The sequence below is a fragment of the Lissotriton helveticus genome, chromosome 12, assembly GCF_964261635.1.
Source record: "Lissotriton helveticus chromosome 12, aLisHel1.1, whole genome shotgun sequence".
NCBI classification, from domain to species: domain Eukaryota; kingdom Metazoa; phylum Chordata; class Amphibia; order Caudata; family Salamandridae; genus Lissotriton; species Lissotriton helveticus.
The window spans coordinates 74126353-74148812 of record NC_136073.1 but is presented as its reverse complement, the minus strand read 5'-3'; the positions used below and the strand labels follow the sequence as shown (position 1 = coordinate 74148812).

The 22460-nt window shown below is 47.5% G+C and overlaps 1 protein-coding gene across 2 annotated transcripts in view; it reads left to right on the top strand.

Moving 5' to 3' along the window:
- The window catches only part of DNAH2 (dynein axonemal heavy chain 2), a 3497426-nt gene that overhangs the window by 455404 nt on the left and 3019562 nt on the right, over positions 1-22460 (top strand). For both annotated transcript variants that reach the window (XM_078670326.1, XM_078670327.1), the window contains one exon: positions 6057-6186. In XM_078670326.1, coding sequence (XP_078526452.1) covers positions 6057-6186 — 130 coding nt within the window. The remainder of the gene's footprint in view (positions 1-6056; positions 6187-22460) is intronic.

Genomic DNA, 22460 nt, shown 5'->3' with positions numbered 1-22460 from the left:
TCCCCACGCCCTATCTTTGCGAGGCAACCAGAGCTCCCGCCAAATGTTGCAACCTGCCACTGTCTGATCCATGAATAGCCAATGCTTACTCGATTCCGGTCTATTCCATTCGACCACGAAGCGCAAACAAGCAGCCTGAAAGTAGGCCACAAGATGAGGGAAACCCAGGCCACCCACGACTTTGGGGAGTGTGGTCGTCACGAAGGGTGCACGTGGCCGCTTATTGTCCCAGAAGAATCTGGTCACTAAGCCCTGGAGTTTTTTCAGTGTCCCCCTCGGCGGAGTAAGAGGCAGCATTTGAAAAATGTACAATATCCTGGGCAGAAGAGTCATTTTGATGGCTGCCAGCCTGCCGAACCACGACAGGTTAAGGCGCGACCATGCAGCAATAGATTTAGTAGTTTGTTCAACTAAGCTAGTATAGTTCAGGGAGAGTGTCCGGGGGATGGATGATGCAAAGCGGATGCCCAGGTACGTGATGTCTGAAGGCACCCAACGGAACTCAAAATCCCGCTGTAGGTCGGTGACCTCCTCCGTCGGGATTGAGATATTAAGAATTTCCGATTTTGTGAAGTTGACTTTAAAACCGTCCGCGGTCTGAAAAGCCCGGATCTCCGCCGAGAGGCAGCGTAGGGAGGTAGCAGGGTTCTGTAGCGCTAGGATAACATCATCAGCGTATAGGCTTATTTTATGTTCATCAGCACTGAATCGAAGGCCCGTGATGTCTGGATGTGATCTGACACGTTGAGCAAAGGGCTCCATATAAAACGCGAACAGGAGCAGCGAGAGGGGGCACCGCTGCCGCGTCCCTCTAGTGATAGAGAATGGCGCCGATCTACAGCCGTTTACCCTAACGACTGCTCTTGGAGAGGCATATAGGGCCTGGATCCAGCGCAAGAAATTGCCTTTCAGACCGTACGCCCGCAGTACCCGAAAAAGGAATCCCCACTCGACCCTGTCAAAGGCCTTCTCCGCATCGATGGATAGGAAGAGGGCCTGGGTCTTTGCGCGGCGGACTCCATCCAGCAAGTGCAACAACCTCTTGGAGTTGTCGCTGCCCTGGCAGGTGGGGACGAAGCCTGACTGGTCCGGGTCCACCACTCCGTCCATAAGGGGGCTGAGTCTCGACGCGAGGATGCCCGCGAAGAGCTTGGCGTCAATGTTCAGGAGGGAGATTGGCCGGTAGGAACTACAGTCCTCCGGATCCTTGCCGGGTTTAAGTATGACCGTTATGGCAGCGTCCGACATCGAGGGTGTGACCGACCCCGTCTCAAGGAATGAGTTGAACAGGCGGGCTAGAAACGGGGCCAATTCCCGGCAAAAAGTTTTATAAAACAGTGCAGAGAAGCCATCAGGCCCAGGGGATTTGGCTAATTTTAGTCGGGAAATGGCGGAAATGACCTCCTCCACACGGATCTCCGAGTCTAACTCTTCGACCGCACTCTCCAACAGAGGGGTAACGCCAGCCGCCGCGATGTACCGGTCACACTCGCTGGGTGATGAACCCTCCCCAGTGTACAGGGATTGGTAAAAATGGCGGAAGGCAGCTGCGATCTCAGTGTCCGTGGTGCATGACACCGAATGGGAGTCTCGGATGGCGGCAATGGCTCGCGACTGGGCCTGTGCCCGCAGGCGATGTGTGAGCATCTTACCTCCTTTATCTCCACTTATATAGAACTTATGGCGCAGGTGCAGTAGCGCATATTCCGCTCTGTCGAGATCCAGATGCTTCAACATGCGTCTCTTAGTTTCAAGTTCTCTCCAGACCCGGCGGGCCCCAGTGCGTTTGTGTATAGTCTCCAAGCCCCGGACCTCCCTCTCTAATTCCTCCCTCTTATCTCTTCGGAGCATGGAGTAAGTAGCCGCCAAAGCAATGAAATCGCCCCTAACCACCAGTTTCAGTGCCTCCCAAACAGAGGCAATCGCAATGTCCCCGACTGGATTCTCGGTGAAGTAATTTGTGATAGTGTCCCTGACCTTATTGACGACGGATTCCGCACGGAGCATGGAGTCTCGCAACCGCCAGCCGGCAGATGGAGTGCGTGTGCCGCCGAGAGTGAAAACGACCAACAGGGGTGCGTGGTCTGAGAGGGATCGGGGAGCAATATCAGCATCATGAAGGTGGGGCAACAGGGCAGAGGAGGCTAAATAATGGTCAAGGCGCGCATATGTCTGGTGTGCCGCTGAATAATATGTGTAATCATGCTCCTGAGGGTGTTGCATCTGCCACACATCATGCAGGCCACCATCCGCCAACCACTGCTTCCCTTCTGCTGACCAGGACACTGAGATGTGCGATCTATTCGCCAACCTATCCATAGAATCATCCATTACTAGGTTGAAATCACCCCCCACCAGGAGGAAGGCATCAGGGGAAGCCAGGACTTGAGCTAACGCTGTGCGCAGAAAGGGCTCCTGCTGTGTGTTTGGTGCATACATGGACCCAACAGTAAAAATCGTGTCCCCCCCACTGCACCCGCACCGCCAGGAACCTCCCCCGAATATCCACCAGGTGAGCCAGGACCTTACAGCGCAGTCGGTAGCTAAAGAGGAGGGCGACTCCATTTTTCTTGGCCGGGCCAGATGACCATAGTTGGAGGGGAAATCTCTTGTCTCGCATCCGGCGCTCATCCTTGAGCAGGAGGTGCGTCTCCTGTAGGAGGCAGACATCACCCCCAGAGTGTTCAAGTAGGGATAGGACAGCAGAGCGCTTCACTAGATTGTTCAGCCCCCGGACATTAAGGCTCACCACCTTCAACTCCCTAGCCATCGCAATCGGGCTTGACCTGCATCACAAGCGATCCAGGGCAGATTCAGGGCCGAGCACGGCTCCCGCAGGCATCCAGAACACACACCCATCCGTGCAAGTGGGGTGAGCAGAAACTTACCTTTAGGGACAAATGGCAAAGGTCTGATACGGAGTCCCCCCCCCCTCACTCACTCCCTCCCTCCCCACATACCGAACCCCCTCTTAACAAAACCAACTTGAAGCAAAAAAGGACAAGTTTAAGTACGCAAGTCCGTAGTTCAGGCCACATAGGCAAGGGGAATAGGCACCAATCCACAGTCTTCCTTTTCCCGATACGGGACTCACTCAGCCCACAAAACATACCAGAGTACCTTTAGGGGATACCTCCCCTCCGGCGCCACCTATGTACCCTCTCAGGACTCACGGCACCTCCGAAACATCCTCCGGAGTGGCCTCCGTAACCTGGGCCACAGAGGCTACAGCTGCGCCCCTCTCTTGGAGACGTGTCGAGGGGTTAGGGCCCTTCTTGGGAGCAGAGCGGCCGATCTTCTGCCACTCCGCCGAGCGTCTTCTTCGCCTGTGCGTGTCATCACCATCCGTCGATTCCGCGTCTGTGCGTTCAATACCCAGGAGGTCCATGGCCACCGCAAGCGATCGCACCTGGACTAGTTTATTTTGCCAGCGAAAGATGAGTCTGAAAGGGTGGCCCCACATGTAGGCAACGTTGCGATCCCGCAGGAATGAAGTGATTGGGCGAAAGTCCCTGCGCTTCTGCAGTGTGGATGCCGCCAGATCCTGGTACAGTACCGGATTATGGCCACGAAACTGCAGGGGAACAACATCGCGCGCCAGCCTGAGAATGCGTTCCTTCAGTTGAAAGTCATGTACACAGACAAGGATGTCCGGAGGTGGCGCTTTCGGTCCCTTGGGTAGGCCCACACGATGCACCCTGTCCATTCTAATGGCCTTAGGCTCTTCGTCCTGCAGGATCTGCTGAAAGAGGGCCTCGACGTACTCACGAAGATCCGCTCCCTCGCCCTTCCATGGCACCGCCCTAATACGGATATTGTTGTGGCGGGAGCGGTTCTCCAAATCCTCCGCATGTGCCTGGAGGTCGAGGTTTTGCTCGGTAAGCCTGATGACGTCCTGCTGAAGTCGGTGTATGTCGCCCCCTGTCTCCAGGTCGTGCTCTTCCAGTGTGGCCACACGTTCCCCTATTTCGTCCACGTCCCTCCGGACCTCTCTCAAGTCTGCTGCAAGCTGGTTGCGCAACCCCGCAATGTCCTCTTTGATCGCTGTGAATAGCTCCAGCATAAAGGCCTTACTCGCGGGTTCCTTCGCCTGACTCCGGCTCGGGGACTTGTCAGCCACTGGGGACACAGCTGGCCCGGAGCTCTTCAGTACCCCGTCCTTGCCCAGTTTGTCTTTCTCTCGTCCTGGCGGCAGCCATGGTCCACCTCCGGTTGCCTTCCTTCTAACGTCCACTCCCAAGGCCGGCAAGGCCGCCACGCGGCACTCACGACCAGGCCCGACGTCGACGTGCTCAGCTAGTCCCTCCTCCGGTCACCCGGGCTGCACTCCAGACTCAGGCCCAAAGGTCTCGTAGGTCCAGGGGGAAACCAGGTAGGCCCTTACAAGGGGGGGGACAGTCTGCAGTTCAGGCCGCCACCCAGCCCGGTAGTGGGCAGGGCCGAGGCACAGGACAACGCAGGTCTGACTGGGGGCCCTACTCGCTTAGGGCAGAACACCACGTGGGGCAAGTCGACGCGCCCCGCGCCAAGACAGAGCCCTAGCAGGCCGCGGAAAGCGTCTCAGGGGGCCCCCTCACTCAGCGTGCAGCCGTTCCACTACCCTCTCACCTCCGGGGCCACTCCAGCAGTTCGCGAGTAGTCCAGTGTATTTCCGCCGATGTTATTAGGCCCCCCCTTCTGCCATGGCAGGGGCTCCACCACTCTCCTATGTCCGGGACCACCACCGCTAGCACCAAAGTCGCCTTCCAGGGGGCCCACCAACCCGACAGCAGGACTCTGGCAGCAGACGCCTCAGGGTCCCCCGTCACAACCTCCTGGGGCTGGGCCCGCACAGGCCCCGAAGCCTCGGGCTCTCGTAGGCCGTTCCGCCGGTGCTTGGCTCACCAATGTGGGCGCCCGCTCTCCGTGCTGCTCCCTGGTGGGGTCACAGCGTCTTCGGCGGTTCTCCTCTCCGCGTCTTCCTCTGCTATGCGAGGCGCGTTGAGGGCGCCGCCTCCGCTCCCTCCTCTACGGCAGCTTCGCCTGTGCCCCGTCACCCAAGCTCCGCTTACTCACGCCGTCGGAGCCCGGTTCGGTCCTGATCCCAGCGCGCCGCAGGCCACTCCTCTGTCTCGGCACAATTGCGGTGCCGGAAGGTGAAACAGAACCCGCCGCCGGACCGCTAATGCAGCAGGGCGGCAGGGAGGCAATTATTCTCGCCGGCAAAGGGTCCCAAGAGGGTGCTGGGCAAAGCTACAGGGCTCGTGGCGCCGCAGGGACTCGGATTCACGTCCTACTCCGCCTCCATCTTGGCCACGCCCCCCAAAAAATAATAATTTAGAAAGGCATACAAAGTATCTTGCAAAGCAATTTTGATCTTTAAGAAACATGCTCTTGGATCTTACACTTAACCCCTTACACGCTGCGCTAATTCTTCCGCTGTGCGGACGAATTAATGAGTGGGCGGGATTCGGACGGCCCCTGCCCGTCCTTCGCACATGCCCACCGTGACGTCGGACAGCCGGGGGCGTCCGCAGCACCGAAGGGGTTAAGGAAAATATTACATTTTTGTAGGATTTTTTAAATATACTCACAAATGAGAATTGAACTACAACTAAATACGTTTGCCATACCTTGCCTTGTAGGTAACTAGCTATAAGTACACAACATAATTTTACTCAATACTTTAAGCCTAAGTGGAGGAAGGACTTTATTGACCAGAAGGTACTTTGAACATGTTTCCTTCAGGTTATACAAAGATCTCAGCTGTGAGTGGAAAATTGAAATAAATGAACCTTCTTGTGGGTTTGAAGTTTCCCTGCATGTTTATGTCAGTGCATAACACAAGCACAATCTTTGGACACTATGACCAGAGTATTGTCAAAAAGGCAGCCAGCCGTGCCTTATCACATTCACAATATTGCAGGAAGTGTCCCCTTTCTCCTGCTGAACAGCGTATAATTTGCCTAAAGTTCAGTCTGAAGCCTTGCTTTGACATGTCGCCTGTACAGCGAACCTGTAGTATCCAATCTGTGTTGGGATTGTTACCGACGTATGTATTTGTGTTAATGCTCTAGGTTCCGTGCTGGAATTAAGGATTTGGAAGTGATGATGCAGAATCTCATCACCTCAGCTTTTTCAACAGTGGGATATGTGGAGCATGGGGTGGAGCTGCTAGATATTTTCCACCACCTGGCGATGCGAGAGGTAAGTAGGAATCTGTGATGAATTATGCCATTGTCTGCCCATAAGCAGACAAGTGTTACAACTCACAAGCACACCCATGTCACATCGTCCTTGGCGTACTATGCTTCTCAGCTCACACATATTTTGGTTTGCCTCAAAAATACCAAAAGAAAATCTCTCATGCATTTAAATCAGTGGACAGATCTGTACTGCTTCCTTTTCCTTTTTTAAATTACGACTGTGACTTTGTGTTGTATAATAAATAAATTAATAGGATTAATGGCAGCTATTCATTGTGGTCTCCTAATGAGTTACTTGTCATCTTAGTGACAGCTGAATCAAGCTTATCAATATCTGCAAGAGAACCTAAGGACAGGTCTTTAACTTTCTAAAGATTTCACACTTGACAAATTGTTCTTCTGGAAAAACAAGCATTCTAGTGAATCCTGTTGTATTGCCAGTTTATTCTCAATGAATATGATATGACACAGTCATCTTTAACAATGTGTACTTTTAAAAATCTGAATACCCTTTGTTCTGTCTCTCCATCTTTTCACTGTCTCACTTTGATAATTCCCCGATATTTCTCTATTTGCACCTCTTCAGACCATCAGACTGATCTCCAGCTTAGGTGCATTGGTTTTTGTTGTTTTCTGTACATGATTACTGAGCAAAATGTTAGTCCATCTCCTTACTACTTTGCACCTAATCACCTCACTGCATCTCTCAGGAGCCGCTTTCCATTTTTTCTGTGATCCTATGCCTCACCACCTTACTCTGTCCTTTTTATCTTGTGCTCTATTCCACATTTGAAATACTGAAACAAATAGCTCAAACTTAATAACTTAAAGAATACCACAACTCTGATTTCTTCTTTCAACTTTTCTTTGTATTTCTGTGTGTTTCTAAATATCTTACTTTCATTTCCCCCCATTTTGTGCTGTTTTGGGATTGTGGGAAATTTGTAGATATTCTCATATTTTGTTCCCTCTTAGCATCAGAATTTCATACTTATACCCTTTGAGATAGTTTAATCAATTTGTTAAGAACAAATACTGTGGTTACTTTGAATCAGTTTAAACTTTGAGTACATTTTCTTTTGAGTTTGTAGGGCAGTTGCTAGCTTCTGTTTGTGCGACTTCTCTTCCACAGAGGAAGCAAGGCCTGACCTTTGATGTGCCCTAGGTGATAACATAGAGACTAACTTCACAGAGAAATTAGGGCTGATCTTTTACCTGATTCAAGTGATTCCCACAGTCCTTCGGAAGGAACATTGACAGGCTTCTCAACTAACTCTCGTAGATTTAGACTACAGCTCAATCACTCTTGTACATGAGAATGAGAAAGGAATGAAGCTTTTGTGCCCACTGCTTAGGAATAAGGCATGAGTCAAACTCTTCCTTCCCTTATATGTATACAAAACAAACAGACATTTCACTGACATTGTGTTTCCTTTTCATCAAGGAGACCTCCTATGCCTCCCTTGTAGACCTGCAATGGCCTTGGCCTTTGTTGACATGAATATTTTTTTGCTGCATCATGTCAATCCTTCAGCCATACACTACAGCATGCAGCTCGCCCTGGCTATGTTCTGTATTAAGTTACTAGTTACTAGTACTACGTCCGATGCCCGCTGGAACTGCTCTGTTCAGCTATTGAGGAGATCGGCCTTGGTTCATCCCCTGACCGTCACCTTGTGGTAAATAAATAAATAATACCCTATTTTTGACTAGGCATATATCATAACAGATAGCTCAATAAATAAGAGTCAAGATTCGAGGTAGTAGGAGTTTCTGCAGGTTTATTACAGCATAAGGACAGGATCAGGACAACCTGCATAGGAACAGAATGGCAGGGCTAGAGTGGCCCGGCAGCTGCCGGGGCTGGGTCTGGGATGAGCGCGCTAACTTTTAATAACAATACACGGGCATATATACATAGCGCGAACACATAGCATTACATTGCAGTAGGCGTAGCAGTGGGTGGAGCAGAAGGTGTGACGCGTAGCAGTCGCGAAAGATAACAGTAAAAGTAGGTGTAACTGGGCGTATACATAGACATGTGGTGCAGACGTAACAGAATATGTCATGAATGGGGCGGAAACATTGGAGGGGGCTACCTAAGGAGCCGGGACCTCTAACCTGGTGGTGCGCGTAAACTGGCAATGACGTATCACTAGGAGAAGCTGGGGGCTATGAACTCTGTGCTAGGAGCAGAGACTAAAGTCTGGAGGGTCGGAGCGACATGTACCTAAACCCTATCTAGTATCTGATGTTTAGGGAACATGTTGATATAAACTAGAAGTCATGAGGGGAAAAGCTAACTTGACTCGAAGACTGGACCATGCATTATTCTACATGTAGTGCGTGATGAAGAATATTAAATGACCAGTAAATACAGTATTTCTCTAACATGGAGACGTGAAGGCTAGACAATGACGGAAACTATTGATGCAGTTCAGTAGCTTAGGAATGCAGAGAAGGAGGACTGAACTGATAACTGGACTTTTGGCAGACTCAGAGGCAGAGCCAAGCTGCACCGGGCACTGCGAGGCAGGAAGTAAGTGAAAGGTCGAGGATACAGGTGGGGGCTGTATCGCTCCTCAGCGAGGCTTCAGGAGACAGGAGCTGAATCTAGTGTCCGGGCCCTGTTGAGGCCTGGAAACGGGGACTTTATAATGAAATAACGTGCACACTGGGGAACGTGGCAACGTATCTTTACATAGGCCTGATATTCGTAGTATTCACGAGAACTGGAAACTGGCATACTAGTGGTGGACACAACTATAATTGCGTCATTAATCGGACATGGGGAATAACATATGCATATTGGTCATGCACACATAACATATGAGGGATGACACGTAGGGACACAGAACATGGCAAAATTTACTTTTCCACATTCCCTCCTTGTCACTACGTTTCCATCAGGAAACATCAATATTCATGATACCATCTATCATTTCATATAGTATCATTTGCTCGTCTCGAATTGTCTTGGAACGGGATTTAGAACGGGGCTTGGGACTAGGAATACAAGAGGTAGCACAAATGCCGCAAATCGCAGGGCCACATTGTATACAGAGGCAGCAGCTGAATATGATCGCTACTGCAATACCTAGAAAGGACAGGACTTTCCATCCCCAGGCGGAAATTATATTCCAGAACCAACCGGACCATGTCCAGGTGCCTGGATCTTGGTGTAACAGATGGGCAATTTTATGAAGTCTGGTTATAGCTGAATAAACAGACGGCGCGTTATTAGGAATGAAAATGCAGCAACTAGATCCGAGAACTCTACAGGCCCCGCCCCTATCGGCCAGTATGACGTCAAGGACGAGATGATTCTGTAAAACGACAATTCTCATAAAGGATTGCTCTTCGGTTAAGTTACCTAGAGCGGAGGCAGTCTCATCTACTACTGCTTCAAGGGTTCTTGTTAACCTACGGATTAGCTTACTGTTTACAACTGTACCTAAATAAGGGAACACACCTTTATCTATATCAATGAATTGCTCTGCGGTAGTTTCAGTATAATCGACGATCGGGAGGTTTCTCTTGTGTCTAGTATGTACTAGATGTGTGTTTCTATGATAGTCAGGTGGGGCTAGAAAAACTGGTGGCAGTAGGAAGGCAATGTAACAGGTTCCTTCCCAATCGAGGGGCAGACGAACATATGCAGTTTGACCACAAACAAAATAAGAATGACGTGAAGCTTTAAAAATAGATTTCCCACTGTCACTATACTTGACAATAGTAGTACAATCACTATGTCCTACGTGTACAGAACCATGACTACGGACACATAATTCGCCTTTGACTGGTAGTACTGAAATAGCAGGTGAGTCTGGAGTAGTATCAGACTGAACATTCAGGACCATGAAATTCGACGAATAATTACCTAAATTATACACTTCATTTTCTAGATCTAAACCTGTTCTGTGGGGGAAACCTTGCTTGTCTGGGAAACATGTACTGTTAAGAAAAGACATATCTGTTGAGGATGACGTTAACGTGGACCATGCTCCACACGAACCATTATGTGAGAATGGATAAGGAAAAAGTGGCAGAACTCCCTTCGGGGTCTGGAAAGGGGGGAGTCGACCACACACCCAACAATTAGTGGCATTGCTGGTCTGGTGTGAGTAATGTAACATACGGATAAATGAATTGTTACGCATAGCGAGGCGGTAAGCATATTCGTGAGGAGGCAGATCACTAAACGTGTGCTCTCCTGTAACATTAGCAGACTTATTTACATGAGAAACTGAAAAATACAGGAAAAATGCATAGCTGATGCAAGAAATCATAATGCTGATGAATAATATGAAGCTTAGAAAAATGATACATTGAATTGAGTTTTGACTAACTCTCTCACTATGGGGGTCTATTTTATACATGTCAGAAACAGCCTAACCGTTTCACCTAGGGGAGGACTTATACAATCAAACTGACTGACTTATTTTACTAGACCGGAGCTTTAACTTATACTCCTGCTGCGGAGTTTTCTCTAACAGGGAAGGGGTTGTGTCAATGTCTTTTGCGGGACAGTCCTTAGGAACAATATTTCGGCAGTCCTTAAAATCCTGGGAATCCTTGGAAATGTTTTTAGAAACGGGTTTTAATCCATTGAAAAGTTTTACATGAGAAAGATGTATCCATCCTTTTCGGCCTTCCAACTTCACGGCTGTACGGGTGGTGAGGAGGACCTGACGGGGCTCCTTCCAACGAGGTTCCAGCGGACTTGATGTGTCAAAATTTCGGATCATCACCAGCGAACCTGGAACGATTTCATGCGGTGCCACCTCGGTATTGTCTGGAAATGCGGCAGCAACCTGTGAACGACATGAGTTGAGGGCAGACATCAAGGAAGCTAGGTAATCTGTCAGCATATTACATGAAACATCGGTAATACTTCGGGGTCTAGGAGTACCCCACATGTTAGGGGGGCGGCCGAAAACGACCTCATACGGGGACAGACCTGATCTGGAATGTGCGACCATGCGCATATAAAACAAAGCGACTGGCAGAGCTACTAGCCAGTCCACACCTTTCTCTTGACAAACTTTGGCGATTCGAATTTTCAGGGTCTGATTATGTCTCTCGACTAGACCGGCTGCTTCAGGATGGCGTACACAATGGAACTTCCACTGGTACCCTAACAAAAGGGAAACGTGCTTCATGAGTTCGGATGAGAATGGCTGACCGTTATCAGAATATACGACTCTAGGGAGTCCATATCTAGGGAAGAATTCACGAACCAACTGCTTGGCAGTGGTCGCGGCTGTGTAATCTGGGACTGGATATGCTTCTGTCCATCTGGACAAAGCGCATACAACTACAAGGACATACTTGAAACCTCGACATCGCTCCATCTGAATATAATCCATCTGGAGGACCTCAAAAGGGTGGTCAGGAGGCTGGAAACCACCTTGTTCCACCGGGACACTTTTACCTGGATTAAACTGGCAACATATCATACAGGTACGGACTTTCTGCTTGGCTGCAGCTCGTAAATGCTTGTTGAACCAAATGTTCTGGATACTGTCTAACATAGCTTTTTCTCCTAAATGTGCTGGACTATGTGCGGTATTAATGATGACTTGAACCATAGAGTCGGGGAGAAACCATGTGGCTCTACCCTTCGTTAACCATCCTTGATCTGTCTGGACCCCTCCTTGTTCGGACCATTTCTTGATTTCATCGGGAGTAGCATGTAACTGGATATCTATGACATCTTGTGTAGGGTCCTTAACTGTCATGCATGTAGTCGGATCTGGAGTGTGTGTCAGGTTAACTGGAATGTCTGGAGTCTGTGCTGTAAGCTTGGCTGTGCGATCTGCTAGATCATTGCCTTGAGAAATAATGTCAGTAACTTTCGTATGTGCTTTGCATTTCATGATAGCAATGGATGTCGGTAAATGTATGGCATCTAACAGAGCTTGAATAAGGAGACCATGCTGAATCTTGGTTCCATGAGAAGTCATGAAACCTCTCTCCTGCCAGAGCACTCCGAAGTCGTGTACAACTCCAAATGCGTAACGTGAATCTGTGTAAACATTAACTTTCAGGTTCTTGGCGTGTATACAGGCTTGTGTCAGAGCAACTAGCTCTGCTGCTTGAGCGGACAGGGTATCAATACGGTGTGTTTCAATAACTTCAGTGTCAGTAGTCACTGCATATGCGGCGACTAGTTCTCCTGTACTAGTTCTCATACATGAACCATCCACATAAAGTGTCAGGTCAGGATCTAGTAACGGAATATCTGTCAGGTCTTGTCTTGGCTTTGTCGTAATGTTAACTACTTCCACGCAGTCATGTGTGTCAGGATTTGAATTAACTGATGGTAACAGTGTAGCAGGATTCAGGATATTGCAGCGTCTAATTTCTATGTGTGGCTGAAACAGTGTCAATTCATAACCTGTTAAACGTGCAATTGTCAAGTGCTGTGTTTGTGTTCGGTTTAAAAGAACTTCTACGGAGTGTGGAACTTGTACTGTCAGGGAGTGTCCTAAAACTATGGAATCACTTTGTCTGATAGCTAGTGCTGTGGCTGCAACTGACTTGAGGCACGCAGGCAACGCCTGGGCGACTGGATCTAATGTGCTCGAAAAATAAGCACAGGGCTTGTATTGACCTGCTTGATCTTGTGTGAGAACAGATAATGCTGTACCTTCACGTTCTGTGACGAAAAGTGTAAAAGCCTTACTGTAGTTCGGTGTAGCTAGAACTGGAGCTTGGCATAAAGCTGTCTGTAACTCATTGAAACTAAGTGTATGTTCAGATGTCCAAGGGAGGACAGTCGATACGGCTGCCTCCTGTGTCGTTAACTGTATCAGTGGCTTGGCTAGAAATGCATACTGGGGAATCCATTGTCTGCAATAAGAAGTAAGGCCGATAAAAGCACGTACCTCCTTCTGGGTTCTGGGCTGGGGAAGACTCGCTATTAACTGGATACGGTCGGGTGTCAACTGCCTACCCCTCTTGGACAGTAAGTGTCCTAAGTAGACCACTTGCTGGACACAGAATTGAAGCTTCGAAGGGGACACCTTGTGCCCCATCTCGGCTAGGAAATACAGAACTGTCAGTGATGCCCGCTCGCAATCACGTTCAGAACGGGCTGTGATCAGTAGATCATCGACATACTGGAGCAGGGCAGTGTCAGTTGGCATGTGAATATTGTCTAGTTGTCTCTTGAGTGCTTGACTGTAAATACTAGGGCTTTCTGTGAAACCTTGAGGAGCGCGTGTGAACATATAGCTCCTTCCATTTAAACAAAATCCGAAAAGAAACTGGCTGTCTGGATGAATGGGAACACTAAAAAATGCATTCTTGAGGTCTATGACAGTGAAGAACATGGCTTCGGGATCAATAGCAGTTAACAGGGAGGAAATATCTGGGACAACTGGGTACTGAGGAATAATACATTTATTAAGCTCTCGTAAATCAATCACTAATCGATATACTGGGGGTGCATTTGGATCAGTGCGTTTCATGACTGGAATGATCGGAGAGTTACATACATTGGAGTCAGTTTCTACAACTACTCCTTGAGCGATGAGCTCGTCTATAATTTTGGATAAGGCTGCTACAGCCTCGGGTGGCAATCTATACTGCCTGATTCGTGGTAACACTACACCTGGTTTGAGAGTCACACGATGGGGTGTGATTTGCATGTAACCTACATCAGTTGGACCTTGCGCCCATAGATGCTGCGGAACTTTAGACAGTCTTGAATCAAAATCTCGTAATACATAGTGACCCTTAAAGTCACGTAGGAACAGTCGTATTCCCTCTGGGGAACAGCATATGACTGCACCCAACTCTTTCAGTGTTTTAATGCCTAATAGATTTTCTGGACATGACTTAGTAAGTAACAGATCAGTAGTGCGGGACAATGGACCTACTTCTAGGGTAACTGGCTTTGATATCTCGTTAACGATAGGTTTTCCTGAAAATCCAAGGGAAACATTTCTTGAGCCTGAGAGCGGAGCCCCTGGAACTTCGGCATGACTAATTGTGGTCCTACTTGCCCCTGTATCAATCAGAAACTTTCTGTCTTTCCCTAATACTTGACTGTGAACATAGGGACCTTCTTGATCTACAGGTATCTCGATGAGAGGCAAGCCTACCTCCCTCTCTAGGCTGTTTCATGAATATGGCTGGTACTCTGGATACTCAGACTGCGCATACTGGTACATCTGCGATGTAACATGCTGTGTTGCAGCAATAGGCTGCGGTACTGTAACTGTCTGTTGTGCATTCTGTGGCTGAGGAATCTGTGAAACTTGTTCTTGTCTAGGCGGACGTGGTCTTTCTTTAGTCTTACCAGTAGCTATGTTGTGTTTCAGAACTGCACACTCATTTATAAAATGACCTGGCTGTTTACAATAATTGCAGTTCCCTTTAACGGGAGCTGCAGGATGACTGGCTTGATTCGGACCCCTCTTCTGACTGTCTTGAGGAACAGATTGTGCAACTAGCACTTTCATTTTCGTATCTTTCATACGTTTTCTCTCGTGTTCTTGCTCTTCCCTGATTCTATTCTGGTGATACTGAAGCATCTGGAGCATCTGGGACGGAGTATTTGCTTGCCAGGTGCTTTCGACTTTCAAAACTCGATTTTTAATTTGTGGACTTGAATTCTCGACTAATTTAGTAACGAAAAGGTGAGGGTATGACTCACTACTTGTCTTGAGACCACTGTTAATACTAAAACATTTTTCAAATCTAGAATAAAAATCACTAATATCTTCATCTTGCTTCTGTTTACAGGCTGAGATTGCATCCCAGTCTTCCTTTCTCGTTGTTAATAATCTGGGTAAAACTTGAATTAATAATTCTGGTAATTCTTTACATTTATCTCCAAGACCGGTACCTGGTACCCGTGCCTTGTCTTCAGCTTCTAGAGCTGTCCAATCGATCTTTTTCTCTCCCACCTCCCATTCTTTTTCCTTTAGCTTTTCATACACCCCTGCGGGTAGCAGAACTTTTAACATTTTAATGATATCTGGGTATGTGTATTCTCCCATACGGAGCATGTCTTTTAATTCTCTATGGAACCCTGCTGGATCTTTGTCATGACAGGGAATTAATTTCTTCATTTCAAGGAGTTCCATCTTTGTGATTGGAGTGTATACAAACACTCGCTGCATTTCGCCACCCGTTCCTCTAACTGGGTGGACTTCTCGTAACGGATTCTGTCTGTCTATGTAGAATGGTTTACTTTCTGGGGGTGAGACATGAACAAAATGCGGGTTCAAGAACGTTCTATATTTGTGACGTTGTTCTAGAATGACACTAATTAAATCGGTACCTAGACCTCTCCATTTATACTGGAGTAACTCGTTCAGGATATCGTGTAACGGACCTGGATCAGAGTGCTGACCCTCATACAGAGTAATGAGGTGCTGGATCATATACATACCCACCAGTCGTTGTTCGGCTGGGGGCAGTTTCAGGAACATTTGTGCCACTATTTCGTCTGGAAAAGTGGTAGAATCAGTAATCCATCGGACTGCTGATCGAACTAGTTCTTGTTCATGCATAGTACTTAATTCACTGTAACCGATTCGTGATCTCAGAATATGATCGGTAGCTTGAAATACTTGTTCTAGGGAACCTTGTTCTGGTACTGAATGATGGAAAATAGACTTGGGTTCTAGACGTAAATGGCGATCTGGAAATCTAGATTTTCCTACGTACGCTATTCTGGCGGTATTCTCGTCGTCTTCCTCTTCAGGATCAGAGGTACTTTCTTTCTTGCTTACTTGTGCTGCTTTACGCTGTTCGTGTATCTTTATTATTTCTTTACGGATTTTCTTGTACATACTTTCCATGGCACCGACGGTCTTGTGCTTACCCTCGGCTATATTATCACTCCACCTTGTCAGGATTCTCATTTCGGCAGAATCTTTAGACGGGTAATCTTGTTCTCTTATTAGACAATTAATTAGAAACTTTAATATCATGAGCTGGATCTCGGCTTTCCTTTGAGACATAGCTTCGTGAATACTTTCTGGATCATCCCCTGTACGGATGAAACGATATATTCTGTCTAGATCTTCTTTCATATTCGGTAAGGTGACTAGATACTCGGCCACCTTTCTTACACGGAACGAATATAAAACCATATTATCCTCGCCTGGGACTGGATCATAGACACATTCGGCAAGGGATTTTCTTATTTCTGCTACCGTCTGATGTCTAGGCGTACGCTGTGACGCTTGTGCATGTAATTCGGCTAACGTTAAACGCTTGTGTGGCGGCGGGGTTTGAGGAGGACCTCCTCCTGCGGCCCCTAAACTAGAATCATCGACGGACATTCTTCGTGGCGGAGCGGGAAGTTGAAATGCTGGCTGGACCGGGGGTACCGTAGCAGGTACTCCGGTGTCTGGAAGAGCGGGAAGTGCCTGATTTACAGGGACTGGCGGAGCGCGAACAGGATTTGCATATTCTGGGACTGTGTCGTCCAAATAGGACGAAATAAAAATATCAGCTGCGGTCTGTTTGTGACGTAGCTTGGTCGGAACTAATGGTGGCGGGAAATTACTGGATGCCTCTGGGGTCGCTTTTGGCAAGCCCTCGGCAAGAAGAGGATACATACCCTTAATAAGGGCATGCCTCTGTCTGTCTGACTGTTCGGCTTTGACTTGTTCACCTATCTCGATTAATTCTCTTTCTTGGGCTCGTTCTTGGGATTCTCTACTTAACTCTGACTTTCTGACTTCCTTTTCGGTTCTTCTATGCGCTTCTTTACGCCATAACTCGATGGCATCTTTCTGTGACTGTCTGGCTTTCTTTTTCCATAATGCTTCTTCTACTCGCATGATACATTCGGCATCCCATGTACCCGATACAGGCCATCTATACTTTTCTTCTAACTGTTTGGTATACTCTACCCATAAATCTAGATACAATATGGCACTTATGCCATGTTTCTGATACATAAAATGACCTGGACTGTCCCTCGGCGGAACAGGAACTGCTTCTTCTAATAAACCCTTTCTAGTTTTTAACTGACGTAACTTGGAAAAGAGCGGCATTGTAAACTTGAATCGGAACACAATACAATACACAAAGAACAATAACAATTGGGAAAACAATTCAGGCATACCACGACATTGAAAATACATTAAACAATATCATAACATAACAGTTCGAACAGAATATTACCTGGAATACTGAGAACAGAAATACAAGAATTTTCTCGAGAACGGAACAGACTAGAGTTACTGGATGCACTGTTGTAACAGTACGGAACATACCGGTCCCATAAAGGGACGCATCAAGACCCGTATCCACCTAGGTGAACACTTCGTTTGTGAGTCTGGGTACCACCAACCCACGGACCAGGAGTCAATTTAGATTGGTCCTGTCTAGATACTACCCCAGCAATGGTACTCACCGGGCAGCACGGAACGGAAAGCCTCGGACTGGACTGGACTGATGGCGACGAACTTCGGACTTCGGACTTCAGTTACGGGTGGGCCTCCGGATACCTCGGACCTTGGACTCTCGGCTTGGGCTCTGGTCGGGACTCGCCGCGTTCCTCCACCGTCTCGTTTGGATGCTGGACTGCCTCCTCCGTCTCCTCCGTGGGCCTGAGGGATACTTGAAGCAGAAATATCTGCACTTGGCCAGTATGGTTCCGTCACGACTGCAGAGGGTCAGGGGGTCGGCGTGGCTTCACCGACGCGTGGGGAAAGGGCAAGTCCCTATTCGGGCGCCATTATGTGGTAAATAAATAAATAATACCCTATTTTTGACTAGGCATATATCATAACAGATAGCTCAATAAATAAGAGTCAAGATTCGAGGTAGTAGGAGTTTCTGCAGGTTTATTACAGCATAAGGACAGGATCAGGACAACCTGCATAGGAACAGAATGGCAGGGCTAGAGTGGCCCGGCAGCTGCCGGGGCTGGGTCTGGGATGAGCGCGCTAACTTTTAATAACAATACACGGGCATATATACATAGCGCGAACACATAGCATTACATTGCAGTAGGCGTAGCAGTGGGTGGAGCAGAAGGTGTGACGCGTAGCAGTCGCGAAAGATAACAGTAAAAGTAGGTGTAACTGGGCGTATACATAGACATGTGGTGCAGACGTAACAGAATATGTCATGAATGGGGCGGAAACATTGGAGGGGGCTACCTAAGGAGCCGGGACCTCTAACCTGGTGGTGCGCGTAAACTGGCAATGACGTATCACTAGGAGAAGCTGGGGGCTATGAACTCTGTGCTAGGAGCAGAGACTAAAGTCTGGAGGGTCGGAGCGACATGTACCTAAACCCTATCTAGTATCTGATGTTTAGGGAACATGTTGATATAAACTAGAAGTCATGAGGGGAAAAGCTAACTTGACTCGAAGACTGGACCATGCATTATTCTACATGTAGTGCGTGATGAAGAATATTAAATGACCAGTAAATACAGTATTTCTCTAACATGGAGACGTGAAGGCTAGACAATGACGGAAACTATTGATGCAGTTCAGTAGCTTAGGAATGCAGAGAAGGAGGACTGAACTGATAACTGGACTTTTGGCAGACTCAGAGGCAGAGCCAAGCTGCACCGGGCACTGCGAGGCAGGAAGTAAGTGAAAGGTCGAGGATACAGGTGGGGGCTGTATCGCTCCTCAGCGAGGCTTCAGGAGACAGGAGCTGAATCTAGTGTCCGGGCCCTGTTGAGGCCTGGAAACGGGGACTTTATAATGAAATAACGTGCACACTGGGGAACGTGGCAACGTATCTTTACATAGGCCTGATATTCGTAGTATTCACGAGAACTGGAAACTGGCATACTAGAGGTGGACACAACTATAATTGCGTCATTAATCGGACATGGGGAATAACATATGCATATTGGTCATGCACACATAACATATGAGGGATGACACGTAGGGACACAGAACATGGCAAAATTTACTTTTCCACAACCTACCAAGCTGGACTTTGGGCACAGTTTTTCTCCGTGTCTGACCCCCCTCCCCCCGCCCTCATCGTATTTCTGTAACTCAGCTTTCTCCATGTCTCCTATCTATCTGTTCCCATTTAGCATTCTTTCTTTCTTTGTCTTACTTCCTATCCCCTTTCACCTAAATCTTTCCCCTTGCCCGCTACACCACCTAGCCCCCTGTCCTTTTGAGCCCTTTGACTAAGCACTCCTTCTCCCCTTGTTGGGGAAAGATCCAAGATATATACACTGGAGTCTCAGCGTACCCGCTGAGAGAGTCCACAGCGCCCTAGGGAGCCACTCACAGTTGAGGTATTGTATGGCACCCCTTGCCAAAGCACTCCCTCTCCCCTTTTTGGGGAAGGGCCCAGTAGTGTAGGCCTTGGAGTCTCAGAGACGCCTCTGAGAGAGTCCACTGCATATAGGGAGCCTCTCACAACCGAGATGGGGAAATGATACCACTTCTCCTGTGATCACAGCTTACTGGACTTTGGACGCAGCTCTGACTTGTCTACCGGTTTGTGTCCCCGTCCCCCTCCTCTTTCCATGCTGTGTCTCTCACCCTCCCCCTCCTCTTTCCGTCCTCCATTCTCTGTCTACTTCCCCTGCTCTTATGCCCCCGAATCTCTCCTCTTGGTTGCTTCTTCCCTTACGTATACGTATATGTCCTTTTTGTTTGTCTCGACCTTACTTGTCACTATTTTGCCAGGCTCTAATAACTGTAACCTTTGTAACGATGTAACATGCAATTATGGTCTGATACTCATGTAAAGCGCTCTGATACCTCCGGGTCTAGCCAGCGCTATATAAAACCTTTAAAAATAAATAAATAAAATAATTACTATTAACTCAACCCCCCACTCGGATGAAATGCTTCAAACAGTTTCCTCCAAGCAAAAGACTAACCCAATAACCAACAAATTTACAGCAATTTTTAATAACCACCTGGTCAACCACTAAGTTTAGGTTACAGATTAACGTGCTCCTGTCATAAAGCACATCAACACCTTGTCAGGCAAAGTTAGTACAAGTGCAATTACAATTCAGTACAATATGTGCCATTGTTCAGATCCTTGTAGGAGGCTTGCAGGAGGATCCCACACAAGCACAGTACTGCTTTGAAACTGTTTCTAAATGTGGAACAGTGTTAGCCATTTACTGCTAGAGAGGACATTGCCTTATTATTGTTTTCTTGTACATCTCAGATTTATGCACTGCCCTTCTGTCATCACTCTGTGTTTTTGCTCCATAATGATAACTTGGATTGGGTACTCGTGGCCTCAAGATAAACAAATATTTGAAAATACAGAGAAAATATAGAGAAAACAGAGTTTCAGAATCCTAAACCTTCAGAAAAAACGTCTTTCATTCAAAGTCATGACTAGCTTGCCTCAGTACATTTAGAGGATGCATATTTCAGCAAACCCATACATTGTGCTAATCACTATTTTCTAAGATTCCAAGTAGGCAAACATCATTATCCATTTGTCCTCAGATTGGCTCCATGGGTGTTCACAAAATGTATCGCACCAGTTGTAGACTGTTTGAGTAATTGTATAGTCTACGGGTTACTAGATGATTGGCTGATAAAAGTATAATTGTACGGTCAGGCACAGAAACCAATTCAGTTCACATTGTCCACTATGGCATGACCAGAGCCTGCAAAGCAAGTAGTATTCTTGGGAGCAAGAATGGTTATTTGCGAGTCAGTGGACACAGTGACTCTAGGGATCAGTCTATTTTACACTATCAAAATTAAACATTTCTTCTATTCAAGCTATGTATGTTACACCTGGTCCACCTGATAATAGAAAGAGAGCACCGTTGCCAGATGTGGAAAGATGACACTCAGTTTCTGGTTGATCCAGTGCACAACTCTAAAGAGATATATATGAGTGACTATCTCTTGGCTATCACGTACTGGATGAGAATGTACAGCTTCTTCATAGACGATTCTAAAATTAACAAAATGTTCAGTAGCATTAGGTTGACAAAGGAGAATTGCACAACCATTGAATTCAGAATTGGGATTCCCATGCCTCTAAGGATTATATTGGGATGAACCCTCCGTCCCAAAAGTGTTAACATGATGTATAGTAGAATATATGTAATATTTATTCAAATACTTATTAAAATAGTCCACACTTCGTTATTTTGTAGTAAAGGAGAGATAATTGTAGATATTAGGACAGCAGACACATGTTTTACTCTGCATTTAGACCTTGAAGTCCTGTCAAGGCATAGTTGATCTGATAGAGGCATCCAGCCACAGATTCCTTACATTAGAAATCTCCTCAGGCGCCAAACTGGATCAGGAATTGTTTTGTGCAGCAGCACCTCTGTGCGTCGGTAGAGGGCGCCGAGCGACTCTGTAGTGACATTGTTCTCCTAATGTGACATCGACAGAATCCATATTATCCTTTCTCAGAAACACTGACATCAGTTTCTTCTTTTCCACGCTTACAAGGCAAATCCAATCAGAGGTTCCTCAGGCAGTTTTTTGGCCTACCTCAGTGATTTCGTCGAGCGGAACAGTGTGCCTTTAACGAATGTCCTTGAGGTTCAAGCGTTGCGGGTCCTGTGGATGATAAATGTCTTCCATGGACCTTGACTCTATTTGTATGTGGTGCCTAGGGAAGCACCATGACTCAGAGGAGTGAGACTCATGTCAACAGATTCGACCAAAGGCGCTGAAGTAGCGTCGGATGAATCTTCTAGCGGCACAGTTGTCTCAGTCTTCCAAGACGTCCCATCGACCTTGGTCCCCTTCGTGCTCAAAGGACTGGTTGTGGGCCCAATCCAGAAGCTGTGCCTGTGTGTTTCACTCTCCATTGACATCTAAAGGTAAGTCTCTAAGTAGGCAGTCAAAGTCACAGCGTCAACCAACTTTTTTCCACATAAGGCCTACCCCCGATCTTCGGTTGAAGACTCTGTGCATGAGTCTGACCTGTCCCTTCCAGCCTACCCGGGAGCCGGGGTGACTCTGACCCAGATGATCAAATATTACAACTCTCTTCATAGTTTTTTGGGGTCTTCAACTTCCCCTGGAGTGTCCTTGCGCCCCAAGGAGGTACACGAGGCTGTGACTGTGTCCACACTTGTGGGTTCACCCTCGGCGTCAGTCTGGTTGCTGGATTCCAAGTCTGTTTCGACGCTGGTGCTCAGCCCTTTGGGGTTACCACCTCCAGCGTCTAGGTCTGGTCCGCCACCACTGACAACAACATTGAGGTCGGACCTACAGACTTCGATGACAGCTCCATTGGCGCCTCTCGAAACTCCACCTCTGAAAGAACTAAGTCAAAAGTCTGAGAAAAAATCTTCGGTCGCACCCATTGACT